Here is a 25678-nt window from a genome sequence, read left to right on the forward strand (position 1 = left end):
ATATGATTTCAATTATTAACATTTCATGTAATATTTATGCAATCTATTAAGACATAAATGACAGGGACATGTACGAGTAACATCACAGCACGTAAAGTTACTTCCTTTAGCAAACATTGTAATGACTGTCCCAGATTTCTCCGACTCATTCAATTCATGGCTTTGAAAAGGCACATAGAAACAGAACATTTTTTGCTTTAAAATATAAAATAGGATTTATTTCATATTGATTTACAAATTCACATCAAAAATGCAGCATTTAAGTAGTAATTTGCACAGGAAAAGGTAGATAATGGACATACACAAGACATGCACATCACAGAGAAAAGAACAATGAGAAGAAAATGAGTGTGAATGCTCAAAGGCCTCTTATAGTCTATAAAGATTATTATATAGACATAAGCCACCCATCCACACATTACACTCTACATGTATATTACATGTCACGCATAAAAATGGTGCTTGTTCAAACATGATTTAGGACATGATAGTAGGACATCACAATTTCGCTCCAGTTTACAATTTATTAATTCTGAATGTTTAAATTTTTTTTTCCAATTAATATTCACTTCATGACAAAAATCACAAACAGACTCTTGAAATATAAAAACACCTGTTGTTGTTACTAAATATCATTAAGGCTGTATTCAAGGTAGGAGTGTGTGGCCTTTTAAACCCATTGGGGAAAATTAAATGGTTGTCAGTAGAACATTGTAATTTCTGACAGAGTTTATGGTTTGTGAATGAACTAGACATCTAAATGTGTATAAGAAACAAAGATACAGTGAAAGCAGGGTTACAATACATGTAATACTAAATTAAGTAAAATTAGTTTCTTTTAATTATCTTTTACAATACGGAAATAAGGTGACTGCTCATTTCCAAACTGAAGCTCATGGATTTTTTTTTTTAACTAACACACAATAAGGCCAGTTTTGATATTTGCAAGCCCATGGGAAGCATTTGGTCAGTCGTACACACTATCTAGGCACAAAACAGAGGTGTTATTTTCAGAGGACCGAAGATGCTTAAAAAACAAACTTCCCACTGTTTTCATGTTTGATGCTACTGTTAAACTGGTAAACGGTTTGACTGCACCTGAACTAAATGAGAACTTCCTAATGTAGGCCATTAGTGACGATCTCTCTCATAGCATAACTACAACTTAGTTCACCACTGCTAATCGATGAGCCTAAATTAACATTTAGATGCATTTTTTTTTTTTTTCATTGAACAATGTCACAGGTGACTAACTGGTGAGGGTTGTGTGTTGCAATGACGGACCAAGATGGCCGCTGGAAGAAACCTCAGTGACCCCAGCCTGAATCAGCATTCCCAAGCTATGGGTTGATGTTTTCATTTAGACCAAGACCTCATTTATCATCGAGGGCGCTTGCGAGTTACAAAAATGAGGACCCTGCGGATGGCGATCAGCCGATCCTTAAGAGCGTTCATCGCGAGGATGGTCAGCTGGGCTTTGTTTTCCAGCGGCAGCACAGCCAACAGCCACCAACACCATGCAGTACCATTGGGATTATCCTGAGCCAAAAAAAAAAAAAAAAAACCACAATCAAACATTAGCACTGAATTTTTAAAATTGCCAAAATTAACCTGCCTATAAAGGCAACCTACAAGAATTTTTAAATCAAAATTAAATACTGGTGTGCTATGCAGCAGACAGTTTAGAGATAAGATTACAATGAACAATGATCAAATGTGAGAATGATTTGATCCAAACATTCACCTGTGGGTCAGAATCTTTGACAGGCAGCTGCCCAAAGTGGCTGATGATTTGGTTCTTCATATCATCTTTAAGGGAAGTGAACCAGCCCAAGGCCTGATCATACACGGAGTCATGTAACTTCAGGAGCTCCGTCAACTCCTCTCTTTCAACCTGAATACACATGCACATATATGGTCAGTGTGGAAGACTGGTGATTTTGTTATTTTCTCTATCTCTCTCTCTCGCTCTCTCTCACACACACACACACACAAAATATACCATTTTTGTATTGGGACTTTTGTGCACATAGACTGCAAAAATATCTCTATACCTTTTTATCCTCCAAATATTCAATCTTGGCTGTGTGGTATCCATCTCTCTGGCCGTGACTGAGCACTCTGAAACGAGCAATGCCTATGGTGTCCACCACAGAGCGTCCATCAGGAAAAAACTTCACATCCCTCACCTCCAGCATACAGCCGTGATCTGCAAACCTGTTAAGCACACACCTCAGATATTTAACTCCATGTCAAGATGTTATGCACTTCATTAACACTTCTTTCTGATTAGGGCCCAAAGCTGTGAAAGTATATGCACTAAACCCAATACACGTATAGGACTCATCAAGATGAACAACTTTTGCGCTACAAGTCATATGCTCTGCTCAAAAGAAGTCGGCTACTCTGAACCTTTTACATGCTCCTCCTAGAGAATTAATGCGACTGCCACCAAACTCAGTCAAAACAATGCCAAGACACTGAAGATGCTAAAATGCGAATGGATTCGAAACTTTTGCATAGTTTGTGCTTAATGTTTAATAATCATTTGTAACATAGCAAAATAGCCCATTTTCTCTCCCCGGTGTCATGTTATTCGTTAGTGTTACAAGGTCTCAGGTGTGAATGGGGAGAAGGTGTGTTAAATTTGGTGTTATCGCTCTCACTCTCATACTGGTCACTGGAAGTTCAACATGGCACCTCATGGCAAAGAACTGAGGATCTGAAAAAAATAATTGTTGCTCTACATAAAAGATAGCGTAGGCTATAAGAAGATTGCCAAGACCCTGAAACTGAGCTGCAGCACGGTGGCCAAGACCATACCGCGGTTCAACAGGACAGGTTCCACTCAGAACAGGCCTCGCCATGGTCGACCAAAGAAGTTGAGTGCACGTGCTCAGCGTCATAGGTTGTGTTTGGGAAATAGACGTATGAGTGCTGCCAGCATTGCTGCAGAGGTTGAAGGGGTTGGGGGTCAGCCTGTCAGTGCTCAGACCATACGCCGCACACTGCATCAAATTGGTCTACATGGCTGTCGTCCCAGAAGGAAGCCTCTTCTAAAGATGATGCACAAGAAAGGTCTGATGAGACCAAGATAAACTTATTTGGTTCAGATGGTATCAAGCGTGTGTGGCGGCAACCAGATGAGGAGTACAAAGACAAGTGTGTCTTGCCTACAGACAAGCATGGTGGTGGGAGTGTCATGGTCTGGGGCTGCATGAGTGCTGCCGGCACTGGGGAGCTACAGTTCATTGAGGGAACCACGAATGCCAACATGTACTGTGACATACTGAAGCAGAGACTGAGCCGCAGGGCAGTATTCCAACATGATAACGACCCCAAACACTTCCAAGATGACCACTGCCTTGCTAAAGAAGCTGAGGGTAAAGGTAATGGACTGGCCAAGCATGTCTCCAGACCTAAACCCTATTGAGCATCTGTGGAGCATCCTCAAACGGAAGGTGGAGGAGCGCAAGGTCTCTAACATCCACCAGCTCTGTGATGTCGTCATGGAGGAGTGGAAGAGGACTCCTGTGGCAACCTGTGAAGCTCTGGTGAACTCCATGCCCAAGAGGGTTAAGGCAGTGCTGGAAAATAATGGTGGCCACACAAAATATTGACACTTTGGGCCCAAAGTTTTTTTTTTACTACTACAATACTGAGGTGCAGATAATTGCGACTATTTGCAACAAGTAGTATACATGGCACAAAATCCTGCTATTTTCACTTGACACTCCATAGACAGCAATACAACTTAAATGTTCCCAGGTCCAGGAATGTAGTAAATACATCAGTAAAACAGTCAATGTGACATCAGTGGCTCAACTTGAGTTTTGCGATGCTACGAGAATACTTTTTTTTTTGCGCAAAGAAAACAAAAATAACAATTTACTCAACCAGTCTTCTCCCCCGAGTTATGTCGTCTGCCATTTTAGAGAGTATCAAAACGCATACGCACGCTTTCCCCCAAGCGTAAACAATGCTTAATACGCAGATTACGTTTATGCACACACTTTCCCCCAGAACATAAACACCGATTACGTCAAATACGTTCTTAGGTACCCTTCAAAATGTCGGAAGACGTAACTCGAGGGAGAAAAATGGTTGAGTAAATTGTTATTTTTGTTTTCTTTGCGAAAAAAAAAAAGTAAAGTAATCTCGTAGCGTCGCAAAACTGAAGTTGAGCCACTGATGTCACATGGACTGTTTTACTGATGTATTTACTACATTTCTGGAACTGGGAACATTTCAGTTGTGTTGCTGTCTATGGAGTGTCAGATTTCATCAAAAACATCTCAATTTGTGTTCCCGAAGATAAACGAAGGTCTTACGGGTTTGGAACGACATGAGGGTGAGTAATTAATGACAATTTTAATTTCAGGGTGAACTAACCCTTTAACATTGTAGACTATGTCAATAAGGCTGGGTGATTTAGTTAAACATCTATCACAATATAATGTTCCATATTCAGTATCAGTAATTATTGATTTTTTATTTAAATCTTTTTTAAACAGAGCTATAGGGGGAAAAAAGGTTTAAATTTAACCACTTTTTTATTTTACCCAGTCTATTAAGACAAAAATAATTTTATGCATACATATAACACACATATACATATATATACACATACATATATATATTAAGAATTATGAACAAAACAGCAACAGGTATTTATGCATAGCTTAATGCAAAAAGCCGAAGCACAGATTGCATTTAAAAACATATGAGACGTAATGAAATGGAATAAAACCCCACAAATTCTCAAGAAATGTTTTCTAAAAGTTTAACTTTTTTTAATTTTACATGGCTTTGTATACATCTCGTGCGAGATGTGAGTGCAACAGTCACAGTTGTCAATCTCGAAAAAGTGCAGAACTTGCATTCTGTGTGAATGGCGTGAAAGGTTTTGGTTTTAACCCAATCAAGATCTTCTCTGCATTAATCAAAACAGAACAGATTTCCCTTAAGAAAATTGATGTAGACCCACAGTTTAAATTGATTCAAGGCCTCTTACCCTTTTAGTTCATCAGCAATGCACATGCCAAACTGTTTGGTTCCCGTTTCCATAGATCTGCGAATCATAAGCCTGTATCGAGGCTCAAAAACATGCAGAGGGCAGGGAATAGTAGGAAATGCCATAGTGCAAACAAAGATGGGCACTTCCTGGTTCAAGCTGAAACAAGAAAATAAAACATTTTTCGATATGTAAACATGAACAAGATACAATAATAACGTCACACTGACAGCATAACGACCAGAAAACAGTTAGGAAAACCATTATATCCATAGCCAACTTACTTTGACAATTCTTTCATCTCTTCTTCATGTACTTTTCGCCTTTCTGCTAGCTCATCACAAAAGAAGCGCTGCAATAGTTTTTCTATTAGAAGAGTTTTGTTGTACGCTCTAGTGGCCAGATACTGCAGAAAAGAAAGAGGTATGCACTTTAGATGAGAAAGCATCTCCTCAATGCCTAACATCGAATTAAACAGTTTTGCTAGTTTCCTCAAACTGCAAAAGTCAAATGATACATTTATGCATATATTTCTTTGAGGAGAGGAGAATGTGTTATGCATAGAGGTCATGGAGTAACATTATTACATGTTAAAACAACAATATTTGCAGGCGTGTGATAAATTTCATGACGAACATCTACATTTCTAAATGAGAATCAACATCTTTATAAAAAAAAATTAAATAAAAAAAATCCACTCAAAGTTCCAGGACAAATGTCAGTTCACCATGGCTGGACAAGCTTGCCCCAAACAACAACAGACACAAAATTACATGGTTTTAAACCTATAATGGATAAAAGACTTTCCTTAAAAATAATAATCTACGTATATCAAGTATATAAAAATATAACAACCACATCCACAATTATCACGGTCAAAGCACCAACAGCTTAAGCACACAGTGATACTCTGGGGGTCTCTGGGTGTTATTTGATGTATTAAGAGACAAATAATATTGTATCTTTTTAATTGGACAGCAATATATTCAAGGCAGGTCTAGAAAACTTGAAAAATGTGTTTTCAATTTTAAAGACGACATATGATACTTTTTATATGTAAGGAAAGTCTCAGGTGTCCCCAAAATGTGTCTGAAGTTTCAGCTCAAAATACCCCACATATAATTTATTATATTATTTTGAAAATGCCTATTTTGAGTGGAAGCAAAAACATGCGGTTTTCATGCATGCCTCTTTAAATGCAAATAAACTGCTGCTCCCTCCCCTCTTTTCCAGAATAGGCCTATGGCTTTATAGCTAAAACCTCAGATACTGTGCTAAAAACATCTGTTTGGTTTTGATTTTCATGTCTACCATGCTGAAATCATGCGTTTTAAACCATATTAGTTTAAACTTCCGATATATGTTTTCTGAGCACACACATCCAAAGCATGCACACAGAAAGCGGCTGTCACATAGCATGCGAGTACTAAACTAAGTTCTCTTTCATGTCTTATTGCACTTAAACTGTCAAATACACACAAGTTTGTTAAAAACACACGAGTTACAAAAACAGTATTGTCTGAAGGTAAACAGCTGGGAAAGAAATCGCATGTTTATATTTGTGTGGCAGCAGTGTAATATACAGTAATTAAATCAATAAATCCACTGCTCTCGTCTATCCCTGAGGCTAGGACTCTAAATTGTTCTGTGCTCGTCAGTGCAGCCAAAGACAGAATGGTTGGCATGCTTTGCTCGAACTTTCGTCATGGCATTAGAACTGGTATATCTTTGTCGCATTCGAAAAACACAATGGCGGCACCATGGGTGGAAACTTGCAGATTAAGGGGCAGTAATGTTATAATAAGAACCCTTTTCTACATCACAGGGGGAGCTAAATCTGTGCACCTCTTTTTTTCTTTTTTTTTTTTTTAAAGCTTGCAAAGAAAGGCTTACCAAAAACAAAAAACAACAAAAAAAAAACTTCCTGGGCTGTACTTTCACATTTTCACAGATTTCTTTGAAAACTCAGGAGATATATTTTAATGTCCCATGGTTCAACAAATTATTTGATAAATTGATCGATAATTGGCCCTTATATCTGTGTGTAGACTATATTGCAAGTGTATTGATATTTACCTCGGAGAGGTTCTCCTTGCACAGGGGACAGTTAGGGTTGTGGTCCGAACAGCGCTCCAAACACTTGAGGCAGAATGTGTGTCCACAGGGTGTGGTGACAGGCTCATAAAACAGTCTGGAATAATACATTAGTGAGGAGGATTTAGATATCTACAAAGTTAAAGGATTAGTTCACTCCAGAATCAAAATTTCCTGACAATTTACTTACCCCCATGTCATCCAAGATAGTCATGTATTTCTTTTTTCAGTCAAAAAGAAATTAAGGTTTTTCTTCAATGGCGACCAACAGGTTGAAGGTCCAAATTGCAGTTTGGCACATCTCAGAGCTAGTGTAAGACGAGCATTAGTGGTTAAAAAATATATATAAATTTGTATTTTATTTTTCAAAAATGACAGATCGTGTCGCTACATCAGAACCCTTTGAAGCTGCATTGAAAATGCAATTTTGACCTTCAACCCTTTGGTTGATGTAGAAAAATCCTGGAATGTTTTCCTCAAAAACCTTAAATTTCTTTTTGACGGAAGAAAGAAAGAAATGAACATTCTGAATGACATGGGGTGAGTAAATTATCAGGAAATTTTAATTCTGTAGTGAACTATTCTTTTAAGTGTTATTTTCAAAGAGAGAATTTATTATCACCTCATGCAGAGAGAACATTCAAAGTCTGCACTGTCCAAAAGCTGTGATTGAACTTGCCTCCCCCCAGAAAAAGTAGGGAGAGTTTTACATGAAGATGCCTTATCTGGGAATGAAGCAAGTAAACAGAAACAGGGGGGGGGGGGGGGAGAAAGAGAGTGTGAGTGATATTTTGTTTTGCAAAATGAGTGATTTTACATTTTGCTTCTGTAAATCTAATCCCTTATCTTTTTTTTTATTACTAGTTTATATACTTACATTAGTAATTCATTTTGCACTTTTATACTTATTACTTTTATATATTATTATTATTTTTCTTTGTTAATACGTATATGCACTGTTAGTAAGCAGCCCAGCTACAATTGCTTTGGCAATACAAATGTATAGTTTTTGTCATGCAAATAAAGCACACTTGAATTGAATGATAGTGTTTGTACAACCAGCCATAGATCTTAGTCAGATATTAATTAATCCTTCACAATATTGGTTGTATTTTATTTTTTTCAAAATAAATACATCATGGTTTTAAACCACATACCTTCTTTAAGCTGTTTGCTGGGTGGCTCAAAGGCCTTAGCATCTTCCGTCCATTTCCTTTTTAGGACCGGTTGAACAAAAAATGAACAGAGGCCAACAGAGTTTACGTTTTCAGATCTTTGTAAAATAGAAGAATTCCCATCTTTGAACTTGCTGCAACTGTGTGTTGATTCCTAACACACACACAAACACAAAACAGTTTTAGATTTGATGGTGCTATGATCTATGCTATGAATCTAAAATTGGTTTGCAAAGCAAAATAACAATTTTAAAGTAGAAAATCTGTGCAGTTGTTTAAATCAGTTGTATCCGAGCAAAGTAACCTTGGAGCAGCCTGCTTTGGCTCCATCTCTAGGAAGAGAGGAGTGAAGAGAGCTGAGGAGGGATGAAGGTTTGATACGAGAGGAGGGTCCAGCAGGAAGGGGCTGCATGGATATGGCCAGACCATCATTTGCAAAGACCGAAGAGAACATGTGACTCAGGATCTGTAGATACACAGAAAACGTTATACAAAAGTAATAATGACAAACTTCATAAATAAAAAAAATCTAAGGGTTTAAACTTTAAAATTAACCTCAAAATTAGAAGACCAACCATAGCACAACAGATCTACCACACAAAGGCTGACATTCGCAAATAAACAAATTTTAAAATGTACCTTTTGGGCCTCCAGTTTTACAGCGATCCAGTCAGATTTCAGAGCCAAACAGTAGAAATACTCTTGTAGAGCCTCCTCATTGCGACCAGCGCTCCTAAACGCTGTAGCCTTAATGTAGTGAGCCTGGAAAGAGGGGGGAAAAAAAAAAAAAACATAGGTAAAAGTAACTAAAGCCCAGCTATCGTTAAATTAAAGTGCCCCTATTATGCCATTTTTAAGGTTGCTAATATTGTTTTATGAGTCTCCTAAAACAGGTTTACATGCATCCAAGGTCAAAAAACACTATTTTCTCAAAAAATTGCTTTAATTTTACCTCATTTCTAAATGATTCCTAAACGACTCGTGCGAAGCAGTTCAAAGAATCAGTCTCTAAACCCCTCCTTTCATAATAGGCATAATAGGGGCACTTTAAAACTGACTAGACAGGTAAAAATCTCCAAATTTGTTTTCACACAAGCAGCAATGACAACCCAAGTACGGTGCCACCATCACCCCCCCATTGCTTCTCAAGATAAACAAAATGCAGTGGGTAGTCTTTGGCTATGTTTTATTTCTTTAGAATTTGCTATGTGAACATACAAAGAAATAAAAGACACGATTGAAGGCAAAATTGGTCCTAAAGAGAGTCATACTTGTATTCTTAAGGGTCTAAAAGGACCTATTTTTGGGGAAGAGTGGGGAGGTAGCTATCTACTAATCAGCCATGATGCAGAATAAGAGTACACTGCAATGAATATGTTAAAGTCTAAAAGAAAAAAAAGGTGCAAAATACACACACATATACCAACTGGTATAACAATAACAGAGCAAAAGTTTTTTATTTTTTTATAAATACAATAAATTCAGCCACAAAGCAGGAACAAAATAGATGCCAATTGAGGGGTTTAAAATCTAAAACATTTAAGAGTGTAAAACGGACTCATAGACAGAGTGAGCTCAATGGCTGCGTTTGAGAATGTACTCACACTAGCCCAACTGAGTGGTGCCAGAGCGTATTTACCCCCCAAAGTCCTGTTTGTTTAATTTGATCATGCTATTACCTGAATATTGAACCATACCCAGGCCCACTTGAAGAGGTGGACTCAGCACAGTTCAGTTCATGATATTAAAATTGCATTTACATTTAGTAATATTTTGATTAAATGACAAAAATGATTAAATATGATTTGTAAAATAGACATTGCAGAATCCTGGGAACTTTATCGTCATGAAATTATATACTGGGATATAATTTTGAGTGCTATCTGGGTCACGGTATCAGAGAGGACCATGCATGGTCATTCAAAGCACATACAGTACATTGTGTTAGAGCACTACACGCGGTTTAATATATGGGGGTAAATATAAAAATGATACAGAAATATAAAAAGCTATAATCTCCAGATACAGGCAGGCCCGGTTCCTTAATCAAATCCCTGAGGGTGCTTCTGAAATCAGTGAGGGTGCTCTAGCCTTAAAATACATTGACATTTTTGCCCTGTTCATTGAAATTGGTATCCGCATAGGGGGGGTCACCCCCGAAATTTTGCAGCGTGCAACTGTCACTAGTCCAATAGCATCATGACAGACAAAACTTATTAAAATTCTGAATAGATTAGCCAAGAAAGCGCGCGGAGCACTCTGTGCTCCCTATAATTATTATAAAGCTGTCATTCATTTCAGTTTATCACAATCTCACATCCTATTTCTAGCTTTAACCAAAGTCCCTTGTCTTTGCTTTAACTGACCTTCTCTTGCTTTCGTTTGGTTCCCGCTAGCACTCCTGTAGAACTTGCCCAGGATACAGCCCATTTCTTTTCAAATAACTAATGAGTATTTCATACATGTTTTTAGGCATGAAAAATTAAGATCATAAAAATATCAAAGCTAAAGGTTTTCATAAAGCAGTTATGAAAGTTTGTGCCTACAGTATGCAGTTTGTGCCTGCTAAATCTATTCATCAGTGTTGAAAACAAGCAGTTAATAAATTAATAGAGTGCAAGTCTAAAGGGGGCAAGAATTAGAATAGAGTGCTAGAGCTGGAGTGTCAAATAAAGATAGATTAAAAAAAAAAAAAGGTCAAATAAAAACTGACATCTGTTTATTTATGATATTGAAAAAAAATTAAGCATGCATCTCTCTTTTCGTCTTTAACAGAGTCAATTTGAGCCACAAACACACACACACAGTGAAGAAAATAAAAATCAGTCAAAAGTGAGGCTGATGCAGGGTTCCTATTAACTTTAAGAATCTCAATAAAGACACTTACATCCCAAGATCAATCTTTACCTCTGTGAAATTGACACCCCATAAAATGAAATGATCATCAAAACTATGCCATTTACATTTGTCTCACAAAAACTAACGTTCGTGCTGGTTTGGTGTTTGAGATATTAAACATTATTTTGTTTGGTCGTGTGATGTGCTCAAATAGCTCTAAATCGCCACCATTTATTTGTGCTCTGTTTGTGCAGTTACAAAAAAAAACACTATCTGTTTCCCTTCCTTAGCTATAACAAACATGTTTTTGGGAACTGATTTCACACTTCACCTCATTCCATCCAAATAGGTGTTGTTCATTTGAGCTAGATTTGTACCATTAAAAGAAAACCTTGTAATTATTACTGCTTCTTAAATATAATGAAAACAAGTTTTAGGAGCATTTACATCACTCTCCACCCCATGTAGTCTAAATCTATAGTCAAAGAGTGAATAAAAAGCAGTTGTAAATCTTGTACAAATGTTTGCAGCAATAAAATGTGCAACACTGTGTTTTGTTATGTTTTACTACTAAATTATATGCAATATCTAATTATTGTTAATTTAACTTACACTAGAAACGTTTTGGTGACAAACCTCCAAATTGGTATTCAAGATTTAGTGTGCATTAAGGACACAGAAATTAGCAGTTTTTAAGATCTGGGACAATCTTGCACACTTCCTGTTACGTACATGTGCTCTCAAGTGGCCAAGACCGCAAGTGTGGGTATTTGGATAGCCCTATGACTGCAGAAGCAGCATCTGTGGCAGAAGAAATACAGCCTTCCTAGCAGAGGAAATACAGCCTCTGCTGGGCCTTTCACAATAGAGTCTATGTGGAACTCCCACTTCAGGTTATGTGAGATGGTAGTGGCCAGGAACCTGAATGAGTCGAGGTGGTGCTGGGGGGGGTTCTCCCATCACAATCAGTCCACAATCATCTCCAATGTTTTGAGCTTTTTCAGCTCCAGGTTGTTATGACTGCACCAGACAGCCAGCTACTCAACCTCCCTTCTATATAAAGATTTGCAGAGTTGTGGACTCGAGTTTCATGACTTGAGACTTGACTTGGACTTGAGTCCTAAATTTGAGGACTTGTGATTTGACTCAACATAATCAAATTAGACTTGCGACTCGACTTAGACTTTGACAGCAATGACTTGAGACTTGACTTGGACTTGAGCCCTGTGAAAGTCTTTAAACCGTGTCTGCACCGGACACGAGTGGCACAGCGTGACAAAATAAAATAGAATCCATTATAATCAGCAATGCGGTCTACACTGGATGCGGTGCAACTGCAACGCAACATCCCTGACAGTAAACTAATGCTGCGTTCCATTTATGACTATGACAACAAAGTTCAAATGATTTTTAATGGTCGTGTCCAGTGTAGATGGTTAGCTGTTGCAGCGCGTCCAGTGTAGACAGGGTTTTACCTTCTTAAAAAAAAAAAGAAAACAGTTCTGATCAATGGCTGGTTACGCGCATGATCACACTATGATTAGCGCAGTTTTTGGTACTGAGCCAGAGAGGGACTCTCTTTAATGAGCACTTGTTAGTGTAGCCTATTCATCCACAATGTTTAGGATATGTTTTAGATATTTAAAATACACAAACACTATAAACCACTCATAAGATGACGAAGAGGAAGAAGCCTAACTGTGATCATTATGAACTTGTTTAAAACACAAAATACATTTACTTACATAGGCTATATTTGTGTCTGAATAACTATAGTTTTGCAGTGAATAATTTGCATGCCTCATTTCTTAAACCTGATATAGTGAACGGAACAAAGATCATAACCATTATTGCACTCTCTTCTTGACAGCATGAAACGAAACATCATGCAAAAATCCATTCACTGATGGTTTCTTATTTTTATTTAACATTTGTATATATTAGAACTATTGTTATTTACTTTTCTGCTTCATTTCATGTTTTAAAAAATTATTTTTTTTTAATTAACATTCTGTATCAACGTATCAGTTTAGGACTTCAAGTAGCCTGCCATAAATGTTTTGTAGACCTATGTCAGTAGATGGTGATAAATCAGCATCTGTATAACATTAGTAAGTTATTAAATATTTGACTCAATTGATTCTTTAAAACCACTGAAGCATTAACATGAAAGTGGACTTAAAATAAATTACTCATTCACTTAACTAAGGCATATATTTGTTTACAAACATTGATTCATTCAGACCTGCAAACTCAGAGAAAAAAAGGTGACAGTGTTGGTGGTGGGGGGTGGGGGGGGGTGTCACAGTGTCGACGCCGACACTGAACGCATTAGCCTTGCACGTTCGCCACATTCTAAATAGACATTGTTTACAAGTAATGCGGCGCATCCAATGCAACAAGACGTCAAATTGCTTTGTTACACTGTATTACTCTCGCATCAGCTGTTGTCTAAACGGTCACATCTACCCACATCAACACATCAAAATCGCTTTAAAAGTCCAGCTACATCCAGCTGACTTGAATGACTGCTGCGCACACGACAACCTCCATAACGTGTCGTTAATCAGGGTAGCTCAGAATTGGAGTAGTAGCCAGAACTCAGGGCAGAGCACCTGGCTTAAGTTAGGGGCTAATGATAAGGTTGCAACCTAAGTTGGCTATCTGAAATACTATATACTTACGTAGCAAGCTAAATGGTTAACTTTAGTTAGCAAGACTGGAATTAACATTACAACTAGCTAACAATGTTAGATGGCTAGAAAATTTGCTATCTTGCTAATGGAAATTCCAGCATTGGATCCGCTTGTATTGCTTGCTATTAAGCATTTTGCTCGAAGCATAGGCTAACTGTATGAAAAAAACCGCTAACTTAGCTGACGTTATTTGACTTAAGCAAACAAATATCTGTTGTTTAGCTCCAAAAAGACTGATTTACCTTGAATTCAATTTCCATCAGAGTTTCCACATTAGGTCAGGTGTCTCTTGACATGCGCGAACACAGATGGCAGTGTGTTTCAAGATCCTGAACCAAGCGCTGAGATTCCGATTGGTCCAGAAAAAATGTCATTTATAAGAATTGTCCAATAATGGCCTACATGGCACGCAAGCCCACCCCCACCTCCCTCTCTTGACAGGCGCGAGCTCAGTAGAGATTCCGATCGGCCCAGATGTCAATTAGCGCAATACCCCCCCCCTAAAAAAAACTCTCCGGTTCTACACGATTCACGTGAATGACCCAATTGACAATAAAAACGGCGATTGTCGCCGAAAAGCGACAAGTTTGCAGGTATGTTCATTACTCAATGAAACACCACTAATTATTATATATTTATAGTTAGTATTAATAACTTTAAATTTACTGTAGTAATTTATACATAGCCACTCATTTGGCCAAATAGCACTAATGACTTGTTTGGGACTTGAAACCTAAAGTTGAGGACTTGCAACTTGACTCGGACTTGCCTGCATTGACTCGGGACTTGTCTGTCTTGACTCGAGACTTGAATGCAAAGACTTGAGACTTACTTGTGTCTTGCAAAACAATGACTTGGTCCCACCTCTGCAGATTTGTCACCATCCTGGATGAGACTGGTGACTGTAGGGTCGTCTGCAAACTTTAGGAGCTTGACAGAGGGGTCTTTTGCAGTGCAGTGGGTGTACAGGGAGAAGAGCAGTGGAAAGACAGCGCATATCCCTGGGAGGCACTAATACTAATTTTGTGGGTGTTGGATGTGAATTGTCCCATTCCAACTAGCTGCTGCCTGTCTGTCAGAAAGCTTGTGATCAGAAAGAGTTGACATCAGAAAACAGAGTTGATATTTTTACTCTAAAACAAAAAAAGTCTATATATTTTTAGGTTTCAAGTTGAATTAATGGATTAAGAGACATATGTTCTTCTAGGGAGGACAGGGTTTTAAATTGTGGTACATTTGTTAACTGTATATGTTTGAGCCAATTTGTCTACAACAGTTGACAGATTTTTCTGTTTGTACATTGATTTTCGGAATAAAGATTTAAAATCTTACAAGTTTAAGACCAGCAAATATAGAAAATGTTACATTTAAAGTGTGTTATGAAAAAGTTTAACAAAAAAAAAAAAATCCTATTTTTAGTTTTCTTTCTCAGCTTGAAATGTACCTGCAATTCTGGAATGAGTTTTATTTATTTATATATATTTACACGCCCACATGCCACGCCCCCAGCACTTATTATTAAAACTAGATATTTTAGCACATCAAAATATATCTTACATTGTAATAATACATACTATTGCCCTGTAAAAATAAAGAGCAGCATTTAATAATCTTGATAATATAATACATTATATTAAAGTATTAATAGAATTGTTATTATTATTATTATTATTAAAGTATCTACCAAAAGGTTGGAAACATTACAATTATTAATGATTTTGAAATGTATATCTTCTGCTTAAGGCTGAATTTATTTGATCAAAATAAACGTAAAAAAACCCAGCAATATTGTGAAATATTCCAAAAAAAAAAAAAAAAAAAACGTTTACAATTTTAATATAAAATGTAAATATTATTCCTGTGATGCAAAGCAGAATTTTCTTTAGCATTACTCCAGTTTCCAGTGTCACATGATATTTTACAAATCATTACAATTAGTGCTGTCAAACGATTAAAAATAAGTTTTTGTTTGCATAATGTGTGTGTTCTGTGTACATTTATGTATATATAAATACACACATGCAGAAAATATTTACATGTATTGACTTGTCTATTTATATTCATATAATTTATATTATAAATAAATTTAATATATAAACAACCTATTTTTCTGAAATATTTACATGCACGTGTGTGTATTTATATATACAGTGCCTTGCGAAAGTATTCATACCCCTTAATTTGTGTCACGTTTTGTTATGTTGCTGCCTTATGTTAAACTGCTTTAAATTACTTTTCCACATCAATCTACACTCCATACACCATAATGGTAAAGTAAAAAACAGGTTTTTAACATCTTTGCAAATTTATACAAAAAAAAAGAAATAAAATTAAATAATTCCATTGCACAAGTATTCATACCCTTATCTGGGACCATTGAAATTTAGTTCAGGAGCATTCATATTGCTTATAGATGTTACTACACATTAGGCCCTTTCGCAATGCAGGAACCTTTTCATAGCACCCGAACTAATTGTGGAACTACCCACTTTGAGTGTTCGCACCGCAGGAACTAGGAACGGTTTTAGTTCCCGGAACTCCGTTTGGAGGAAATAAATTAGCTCCTACTTCAGAGTAGGGTCTAAAACAGTTCTCGGAACTATCAGTGACGTCAGTGTACGCTGATTGGCTAAACACGTACGAAAACGCCCTCACCCACCATGATTTAAAACGCAGTGTAAACACATACCGTGTAAACATTCCATGTCCATTATTGTGAAACCCGCGAGACACAACAAAAACAGCTCCGATCACAGCATCCTCAATCCTCCTGTTGTTAACGTTGTTGTTCTTTGTTTTCGTTGTTGAACGAATACAATGCTTTAAAATGGTAAATAGTTTGATAGTTAATAGTTTTTTTTAATAGTTTAAAAAATAGTTTAAATGGGAAATAGTTTGCGCAAAATCGTCCCAGTACTTTACTACTGTACTTTTAGTTCTGGAACAAACGCAGTGCGAAAGGGGCTTTTCAGTGAAGTTAACCTGTGGCAAATTCAATTGAATGGGTATGATTTGGAAAGGCATATTAGAGTAAAAAACAAGCCCTGAGGTCAAAAGAACTGCCTGTACAGCTCAAGTTTGTGTCAAGCCACACATCTGGGGAAGAGTTCAGAAAACAAATCTGCGTCATTGAAGGGTCACACATGCATGTAGTCTGTTACCCTTAATAGAAGTTTGAAACAACCAGGATTCTTCCTAGAGCTGGTCTCTTGGCCAAACTGAGCAATTGATGGAGAAGGGCTTTGGTTAGTGTGGTGACCTAGAACCTGATGGTCACTCTAATTGAGCTCCACGATCATATATGCAGATCTGATAAACTTACAGAAGGACAAACATCACTGCAACACTCCACCTATCTGGGCTTTATGGCAGTGTGGCCAAACTGATTCCTTACCTCAGTGAAGACGCATGAAAACACACTTGGAATTTGCAGAAAGGCACCTAAAGGACCCTCAGACTGTGAGAAAAAGATTCTCTTGTAACGTAATAATGTAATTTAAAGCAAATAGTTTAATTTAGCTCAAAGGGAATCATTTATGATTTTATAAGGAATTTGAACAGAATCACTGTTTTAGCAAGCAGCGATTCATTGACCAAGCCATATAACATCAACTCTGCACTGGATATTAAAATCCAAAATAGTGAAAACACTATTTAATACCACAGTAACAAGATCGGCAGTTTAAGACATTAACTTGTGAGCACAAAACACAAGATACTTCTCTTTTCAATATAAATATGATTTTATTTATATAAACCTAAGACAAACTAATCTAGCACATGAACACAAGCATTCACACATTCACACGTTGCACAAAGAGAGAAAGTGAGGAAAGGATGAGTTTAAGAGAAATGTGATATCCCAAGTTTATAGCAATATGTTCAATTGCATAGACCTGAACAACCAATCAATCACTTCTTTAACCCTCGCTTTGAGTTTCTCAATGAGGCTAAAATTTATATTAACTGCACCCGATTCAGTTAGAACCTGGAGGTGTTACTTGCTTGCTTTGCTAAAGTGAATCCCTTTTGTCGTTGTAGTCTTGCAGACGGGGGTTCCCCGAAGTGTCTGATTGGTTGAGAGCTCAGTAGTCGTGAAGTGATGTCTTGGGAAGCCGATGGAGTTGTGGCTGGTAGTAGTTTTGAGGCGGTCACAGACTCCAGTTGAACTCGGAGACGAGACTAGGCATGGCGGCAAAACTGAGTACACAAAACTCACAACGGAAAAGAAAAAGTAAAAGAATAAAAGGATGTAAAAGACTATAGGTTGGTTTTCTTCTCATTGTGGTAGCAGCTGGCACGTGGGCCTGAGCACGCTCAAAACGCAGTCGCAAGAGAGAAGAGGAGAAGGGAGAGGATCAAGAGGTTGTAAGAGCATTTTTAAAAAGAAGAGGAAAAGGGTGACTAAGAGAGAGTTTGATGGTGTCCTGAGTTTTTAAACTCGGCTTCTGGACACATCCCCTCTGGTGTCTTGACCAAATAGATAGGCTATTATCTTAGCTAGGGGTGTTCCTTCCATCATAAATCGGCATGTTATCAGTCACATGGTCCGAATTTTACACTCTTGCAAAGTATAATTTTGGACGTGATTTCTATAACAAGAATGATACATTTGACAAAGAATTGATTGGAAGAAACATTTCAAGCATGATTTTTCACACTCATACATACCAAACACGCATCTGAATCCTTCAGCTATTCAATAATGATTAAAAAGACATATTTGATTATATGTCATATAAAAAGACATATACAGATAATATTTGATTAAAACAAGATAGTCTAATATGTGGGTTACAAACATAATACAGGGTTCTGCATAGAAATGTCCTTTTAGGATGATTTTATGTGCATATGAAAAAGAAAGTCTTTGTCTAAAGAACATGCCTTCGTTCTCCATAGAACTTTGGGAAAGTCGTGGCCTAATGGTTAGGGAGTCGGACTTGTAATCCGAAGGTTGCGGGTTCGAGTCTCGGGCCGGCAGGGATTGTAGGTGGGGGGAGTGAATGTCCAGTGCTCTCTCCACCCTCAATACCACGACTGAGGTGCCCTTGAGCAAGGCACCGAACCCCCAACTGCTCCCCGGGCGCTGCAGCATAAAATGGCTGCCCACTGCTCCGGGTGTATGTTCACGGTGTGTGTGTGTGCACGTTGGATGGGTTAAATGCAGAGCACGAATTCCGAGTATGGGTCACCATACTTGGCTGAATGTCACTTCACTTCATTTCACTATACAAAGGAATTTTGGTTTGGTCTGTCTTCTATGTGGGGGAGAAGTCTAAGGGAGCTCATGAATTCAATCGTGGAACATGTGATGGCCATCTATTTGACCATCAGTCTTGATTATTTGCCCCAAATTTGACGGTCTCCTTCCTGAATTGTAATTATCAATAAGTGTTCTTTTGTCTCAAGGTTGTAAACTGTTTTGTGAAAGAGGCTTGCTGGTTAGTTTGCTTGCTTCAGACTAGTTGGAGCTAGGAATTTGATTTACGGCATCCTGTTTCCTTGGGCCTCTCGGTGGAATTCCAGTTTCTCATGTTTCAATGTTCTGATCGCATCTTAAATTTGTCTGATTCAGTCTCTGATATTCTACACTCTGGTCTGATGAACCTCAATTCTAAGCATCATGTTTGAAGGAAACCAGTTCTGCTCATCACCTGCAGAGTACCATCCCAAAAGTAAAGTGTGCTGGTAGTAGCCTCATGCTGTGGGGCTGTTTTTCAGTGGCAGGGACTGAGGGACTCAGAGTAGAAGAAAAACTCAATGCACCAAAACATTGAGATTCAGAACATTCAGAACCTCAGACTGGTCAGAAGGTTCACCTTCCAACAGGACAATGAACCACACAGCAAGAGTGATTATAGGCAACTCTGTGAATGTCCTTGAGTGGCCTAGCCACAGCCTGGGATTTAACCCAGTCATATTTTTGGAGAAACCTGAAAATGTGCATCTGCCCCCATCCAACCTGACAGACCTTGAGAGGTGAACAGGTGAGGAAAAGAATGGCAGATAATTGCCAAATGCTGATGAGAAAAGATGAAAAAAAAAGACTTGAGATTGACAGAACCCTTAACTAAATATTTAGCTGAAGCACCTTTACAAAGACACTAGAAAAGGTAGTATCCTCACAATTATATTCCTTCTTTGAGAAAAATGATATGTGAGGATTTCCAGTGAGGATTTAGACCATCTGATAGTACTGAGACTGCTCTCATTAGAGTTACAGATGACCTGCTCTTATCATCTGATCGTGTTTGTATCTCTCTATTAGTGCTACTGGATCTTAGCGCTTCGACACTATCGACCACAACATTCTTTTGAATAGACTAGAAAACTCTGTTGGCATTAGTGGAAGTGTATTAGCATGGTTCAAATCGTACTTATCTGACCACCATCAATTCGTAGCAGTGAATGAAGAGGTATCATATCGATCACAAGTGCAGTATGGAGTACCTCAAGGCTCAGTAATAGGGCAGTTACTTTTCATGCTTTACATGTTACCCTTGGGAAATATCATCAGGAAACACAGGGTTAGCTTTCACTGTTATGCTAATGATACTCAGCTCTATATTTCTTTGCGGCCCGGTGAAACACCGAATTGAGAAACTTATGGAATGCATAGTCGATATTAAAAAACTGGATGACGAGTAATTTCTTACTGCTACATTCTGAAAAAACGCCTAACCCTTGCTGAAATTTTTTTAACCCTTGAAAATTGGCGATTTTCTCTCACAAATCTCACAATTTACTCAGACGGTATGAACTGAACTGCTTCCGCATCAATGACACGATAGCTCACTTGCTCTGCTATTTCCTCGAACAATTTTGGTCTAGAATCGAAGTACTACATGTCTGCCATCTAGTGGAAGGGAATACAAATGAGATATTACTTAATGAAATAGGATGTAGTTCCTAATATGGTGTATGACGTCTTGTCGCAATAGAGGGTTAAAGGGGTGTAACAATACGCGTATTTGTACTGAACCGTTCGGTACGAGGCTTTCGGTTCGATATGCATTACAAACCGAATGATTTGTTGGACTAATCCTATTACGTTTGGAAAATAAAACAGCTTAAAGTGTGTGAAATATAATGTTCTTAGTGCCACTGCACTCAACAAGGCAGCCCAAACGACGTAACAGGCAACGTGCTATATATCGAAAGACGATGATCTTGTATTGACGATAGCCAGAGATAGTCAAAAACATCAATTATTGGCAATATTAAGAGTATTTGGCATTTCCAATTAATGTAGGCCTGTTACATTGTTTTTATTAGACCTATTATTATTATTATTATTATGAAGTTACTTTTATTATTAAATTAAAATTACAATTAATTTGCCCCGCAATAATTACCACATAACTGACGCGCTGCGAGGTTAAGATTAGGCCATTTACTCAATTAAAATGTTTTTAAAAAAGGTCTTTTAAAACAGGTCTATTAGGCTATACAATAAGTGATAGTCCTACAATTAAAATTAGGGATGTACCGACACCGGGCCCGATACTGAGCTCCTGTACTCGTTAAAATCCCCTGATACCAAACGCCGATGCCACACAGCATGTGATAAGAACAAAGAAACGGACAACGAAACACCGACAACAGAACAACAGACAGCAGAATGGAGTTATTAGAGATTAAGGATGTCTACGAACCAGATGTATGCAATGAATAATGTTAAACATTCAGTATTAATGCCTTTATAGCCGATGTGCGCGAGCAGATGGCCTAAGCAAAGCACGCTAAGTGGATGGAGCACGGCGGTGGCGCAGATGTGCAAGCTTGTCGAGTGAATATCCCTTTCTCACAGACGTCACTGGATAGTTTGTAGTTCGGTCGGATGTGTCAAAAACAAGTAAAACAATGCACAAGTTACTTAACGGTAGGGAGAGAGAGAGAGAGAGCGCGCACTTCTGTTGTGAGATCTTTATTGATGTTCGCTCACTTAGCACACGCATCATTTGGATTAAAACTAAATCCTAAATATAAGAATTTATAGGGGTATTAACCAGAAACAATTTATTTTCAACCTTAAGCATACACGAATTTCTGGCGAAAGTGAAACTAGCAGCCTGTGTGAAATGCGCTAGGCTGTTCTTTACTTGTCCCTCTCATTCTGCACCAGTACAAATACGTGCGCGTGTTGGGCGTGTTTTGCTTGCTTCATGAATGTTTCTGCATTATATGAGTGGCTTTGAAATATAAATCATTGCATGTTTCCAAAAAAAAAAAAAAAAAAAAAAAAAAAAAAAAAAGAAAAAAAAAAAAGTGCGACTATTTCTGAAAATATCACAGTTAGGAGATTTATAACGAGTGGTTCCAGCAAAACGCGTGATTACAGTACTGAGCCGCTGCAATGGAGCAGCTCTAATGCTATTAAATTAAAGATGTACCAGAGCAAAAAAAAAAAAAAAAAGAAAGTAATAAAAACTTGTAAAATACATTTTAATGGGCATATTTAAGCATGAAAATAATAATAAGGATATACAGTCAAACCAAAAATTATTCACAAACCAAATATCATTTTTGATATTTTTTACTGAGGATAGCAATATAAAGTGAACAGTGACATTATATCCAAAGATTCTTCATACAGTGGACTGCCAGTAAAATTGATACAAATTTGGAATTAAAAATTTCGACCAAGTCTGGGAAAAAAATTAAGTTCAGGTTTGCATGAACCTGGTTGACAGCATGCCCAGGAGACTACAGGCTGTCATTAAGGCTTAGGGTTGCCCAACAAAGTATTGATAGTTGTGTAAATATTGTCATACTAACAGCTGTCTGAATAATGTTTGGTTGATTGTAATGCATTTCTATCAAAATTATCTGACATCATCAAGCTGAATTTGTTCTGACACTGTTTAACTTGTTCTTGTCATTTTATTACCATAAACTAGCTGTGCCAAACGTTATATATCCATGCAGCGCAGACTGCTTAAACTTACTGACAATTAAGAGTGAAGCCCCGTTCACACCGCCAGCGACTTTCACTGTAGGTCGTTTCACTTCTCTGTACTGTGAAGACACTTGTGGGCGTTTCACAGTGCTGTCGCGCTAATGCACTCACCAACTAATAATATATATATATATATATATATATATATATATATATATATATATATATATATATATATATATATATATATATATATATATATATATATATATATATATATATATATATATATATATATATATATATATATATATATATATATATATATATAGCCAATTAAACTAAGATATTCTAATTGACTAGGAATTAGACTTAAAAGAAAAGTACCATTCTGCTCTTGGAGAGAGTTATTATAAACTGCAGCAGTGCTTGTGCATTAAATCATAAACCGGTGCGAAACTGCTCACTGCATCATAAATTAACAACACAAACCATCAATGTATGAATCAAACTCACTTAGACAGCCAACAGTTTCTTTTCAATGCAATTGTTTTATCCATGTATGTCGTTACAGTCAAATCATATAAAACAGTGAAATCGCTCCGGAACGGCACAGATTCTTCACTCCTACTGGTTTTTGCTCGTGAAATTCGCTGTTCATTTGCATAAAGTTAAACAATTCTTAACTTTTGTCGCTTGACATGCCCACATTCTATTGCCAATAATCACGGTCACTCGTGTCGCCAAAGTCACCAGCTCGCCATTGAAAATGAATGGGATTTTGTCGCTTGCGGTGTTAACGGGGCTTGAGTAATAAACATGCATAAATGAGAAAATAAAGCACAGGATGTGCTTGATGTTAACATTAGTTATTAAGCACAATTAAGCTTCAAAAGGACTAGCTCAGTGCAGTATTCATGCACCCAAAACGCGTGCACAGAAAGCCGCCTCTTTCACAGACATTATGCAATCGCAAATTCAAATTTCTTTCATAAGTTAGTGCTTTAACGGTCAAATACACACACAATTAAATTAAAATGCTTGTCTTATGACTCAAGTAAACAAACAGTTGAGAAAGAAAACACGTGTATCAATATATTGGATCTGTGCAGCTTTTAAAGTGACAGATGAATACTCAGTGATTCCCAAGCCATTATATTAGGAGGAAATCACCATAGTCTGGTGTAGTGGCACTGGCAGTGTTTTCCATACATTGATTTATTTGTGTCGCCTGCCACAATATCAAAACGGGCCGCCACAAATAGATTTTCCAAAAGGCTTTGATTTCATTGAATAAACATGAGCACTGCACATTTCAAAATCGAAACCCGGTGCGGGTGTTTTTATATCACTGTATTTCTGAAGGAAACCGACTGTCTTCAGAAATTTTGAATGTCATTTTCATTTTATCTTGCATGTAATGCCTGATAAAGCAGCGTTTGTGAGCGGGGAAACCTCTATCTCTCCCGATCTAAGCGCCTCCTCCTGCATATATATACAGCCACAAATAGAGTCCACGTCTGTGGGAAACACTGACTGGCATGTGCTCTCTTTTTTTTTTTTCGCTCAGAAAGCAGGGCAGGCACACTTTTTTTTTATTAATAAATAAAATAACTAAGCTCCATGTGGATCATCTATTATTCAGTAACTTTTCTTGTGTTATGTTTTGGCCGTGGTATTGGTTCAGTAGTATCGAGATTAGTGAGGTATCAGTCAAAATTTTGGTATCATAACACTAGTGTAATGAGCATCATGGTTTGGCAAAATACACAGGGCTTCCATTAAAACCAAGTTACTACAGCACAAATAAATATATTGTTTTTCATTTACATTTGCAGTCTGCCTGTTTACCAACCCCATGACATGATAAATTATCATTGCACCCTAAATGGTGGGAAAGGGTCTTAAAGGGATTTTAAAGCCATGGTTTGTGTATGTGTGTCTCCTCACAGATTCCTACCTTTGGCCACTGGGGACGGAGTCGGCACATGGCATCCCCATCCTTGATGGCTTGGCCAAAATTCTTCATTTCCATAAGCAGCTCTGCCCGCTGAGCCAGGAGCCGACATATACAGGGCTCTGTGGAGAGGAGAAGGGGTTTAAAAAAATAAATAAAAATAGAACAGGAATTTAACTAGGTAATTTTGAGTAGGCTGTAAGCTAGATAGCAGGGTTTCTGCAGAGCTTAGTCAGTCAAATTTAAGACTTAAGACCATTATGATTTAAATTTATGACCTACACGAATTACGAAAAATAACTTCAGACAGTAACTCAAGAACACAGGAATAACACTTAACAATTGTAAATTGTAACACTGTAAAGTAACAATTATTTTATGGTTTCAAGCCAGTGTTGCCAACTTCTTTCGATGGAAAGTAGCTGAAGCCAGTTTGAAAAGTCGCTAAATGTCGCCAGATGACGTCTTGCGCTAATTAGCATATTCATGACGTCATCGCGTCATATTGCCTTACATTTGTTTGTCTCGCTGTGCTCATACTGTATTTTAATGTAGCCAAATTCTCAATACAACTGTTTTCCTTTATATATTTTACTGTTTGTGTTGTCAGTCAACGGGATAAATATGAAATAGTGACTGAAACACAGCCCTTTAAGAATACATAACCAGCTCACCCTTCCAAGAAGTTAGTCTGCACAAAAATCCTAATTTATAATTGAGCCGTCGTCTGATGAAATCAAATAATACACACAAGATAAGACAAGACCATTCCTGTGCTGTGATTTCGGCTATATTTGCATGTAAAATTAGAGAAGCAACATAATGAGAAAGACGCGCGTGCGTGCTGACCTCGCACCGTTGCGGCAGTACCAGCAATCACATAGACTCGCCAAGGTTTGTCAAAGAAGTCGCTAGATTTGTCGCTAGTCGCTTTTTTGGAAAAGTCGCTAGGGGGGTCTGAAAAGTCGCTAAATCTAAAAGTCGCTAAGTTGGCAACACTGT

The 25678-nt window shown here is 37.6% G+C and overlaps 1 protein-coding gene across 1 annotated transcript in view; it reads right to left on the reverse strand.

Moving 5' to 3' along the window:
- Positions 1 to 194: 194 nt before the first annotated feature.
- Positions 195 to 25678, reverse strand: part of LOC306873919 (LON peptidase N-terminal domain and RING finger protein 2-like) — a 37904-nt gene continuing 12420 nt past the window's right edge. Inside the window, exons 2-12 of the mRNA XM_079423480.1 lie at positions 24680 to 24798; positions 8923 to 9045; positions 8588 to 8749; positions 8266 to 8437; positions 7731 to 7833; positions 7091 to 7205; positions 5299 to 5420; positions 5015 to 5173; positions 2055 to 2217; positions 1745 to 1894; positions 195 to 1539 (exon numbers count right to left, since the gene is read on the reverse strand). Coding sequence (XP_079279606.1) covers positions 1381 to 1539; positions 1745 to 1894; positions 2055 to 2217; positions 5015 to 5173; positions 5299 to 5420; positions 7091 to 7205; positions 7731 to 7833; positions 8266 to 8437; positions 8588 to 8749; positions 8923 to 9045; positions 24680 to 24798 — 1547 coding nt within the window. The 3' untranslated portion in view covers positions 195 to 1380. The remainder of the gene's footprint in view (positions 1540 to 1744; positions 1895 to 2054; positions 2218 to 5014; positions 5174 to 5298; positions 5421 to 7090; positions 7206 to 7730; positions 7834 to 8265; positions 8438 to 8587; positions 8750 to 8922; positions 9046 to 24679; positions 24799 to 25678) is intronic.

The sequence above is a fragment of the Barbus barbus genome, assembly GCF_936440315.1.
Source record: "Barbus barbus genome assembly, chromosome: 8".
In the NCBI taxonomy this organism is placed as follows: Eukaryota; Metazoa; Chordata; class Actinopteri; order Cypriniformes; family Cyprinidae; genus Barbus; species Barbus barbus.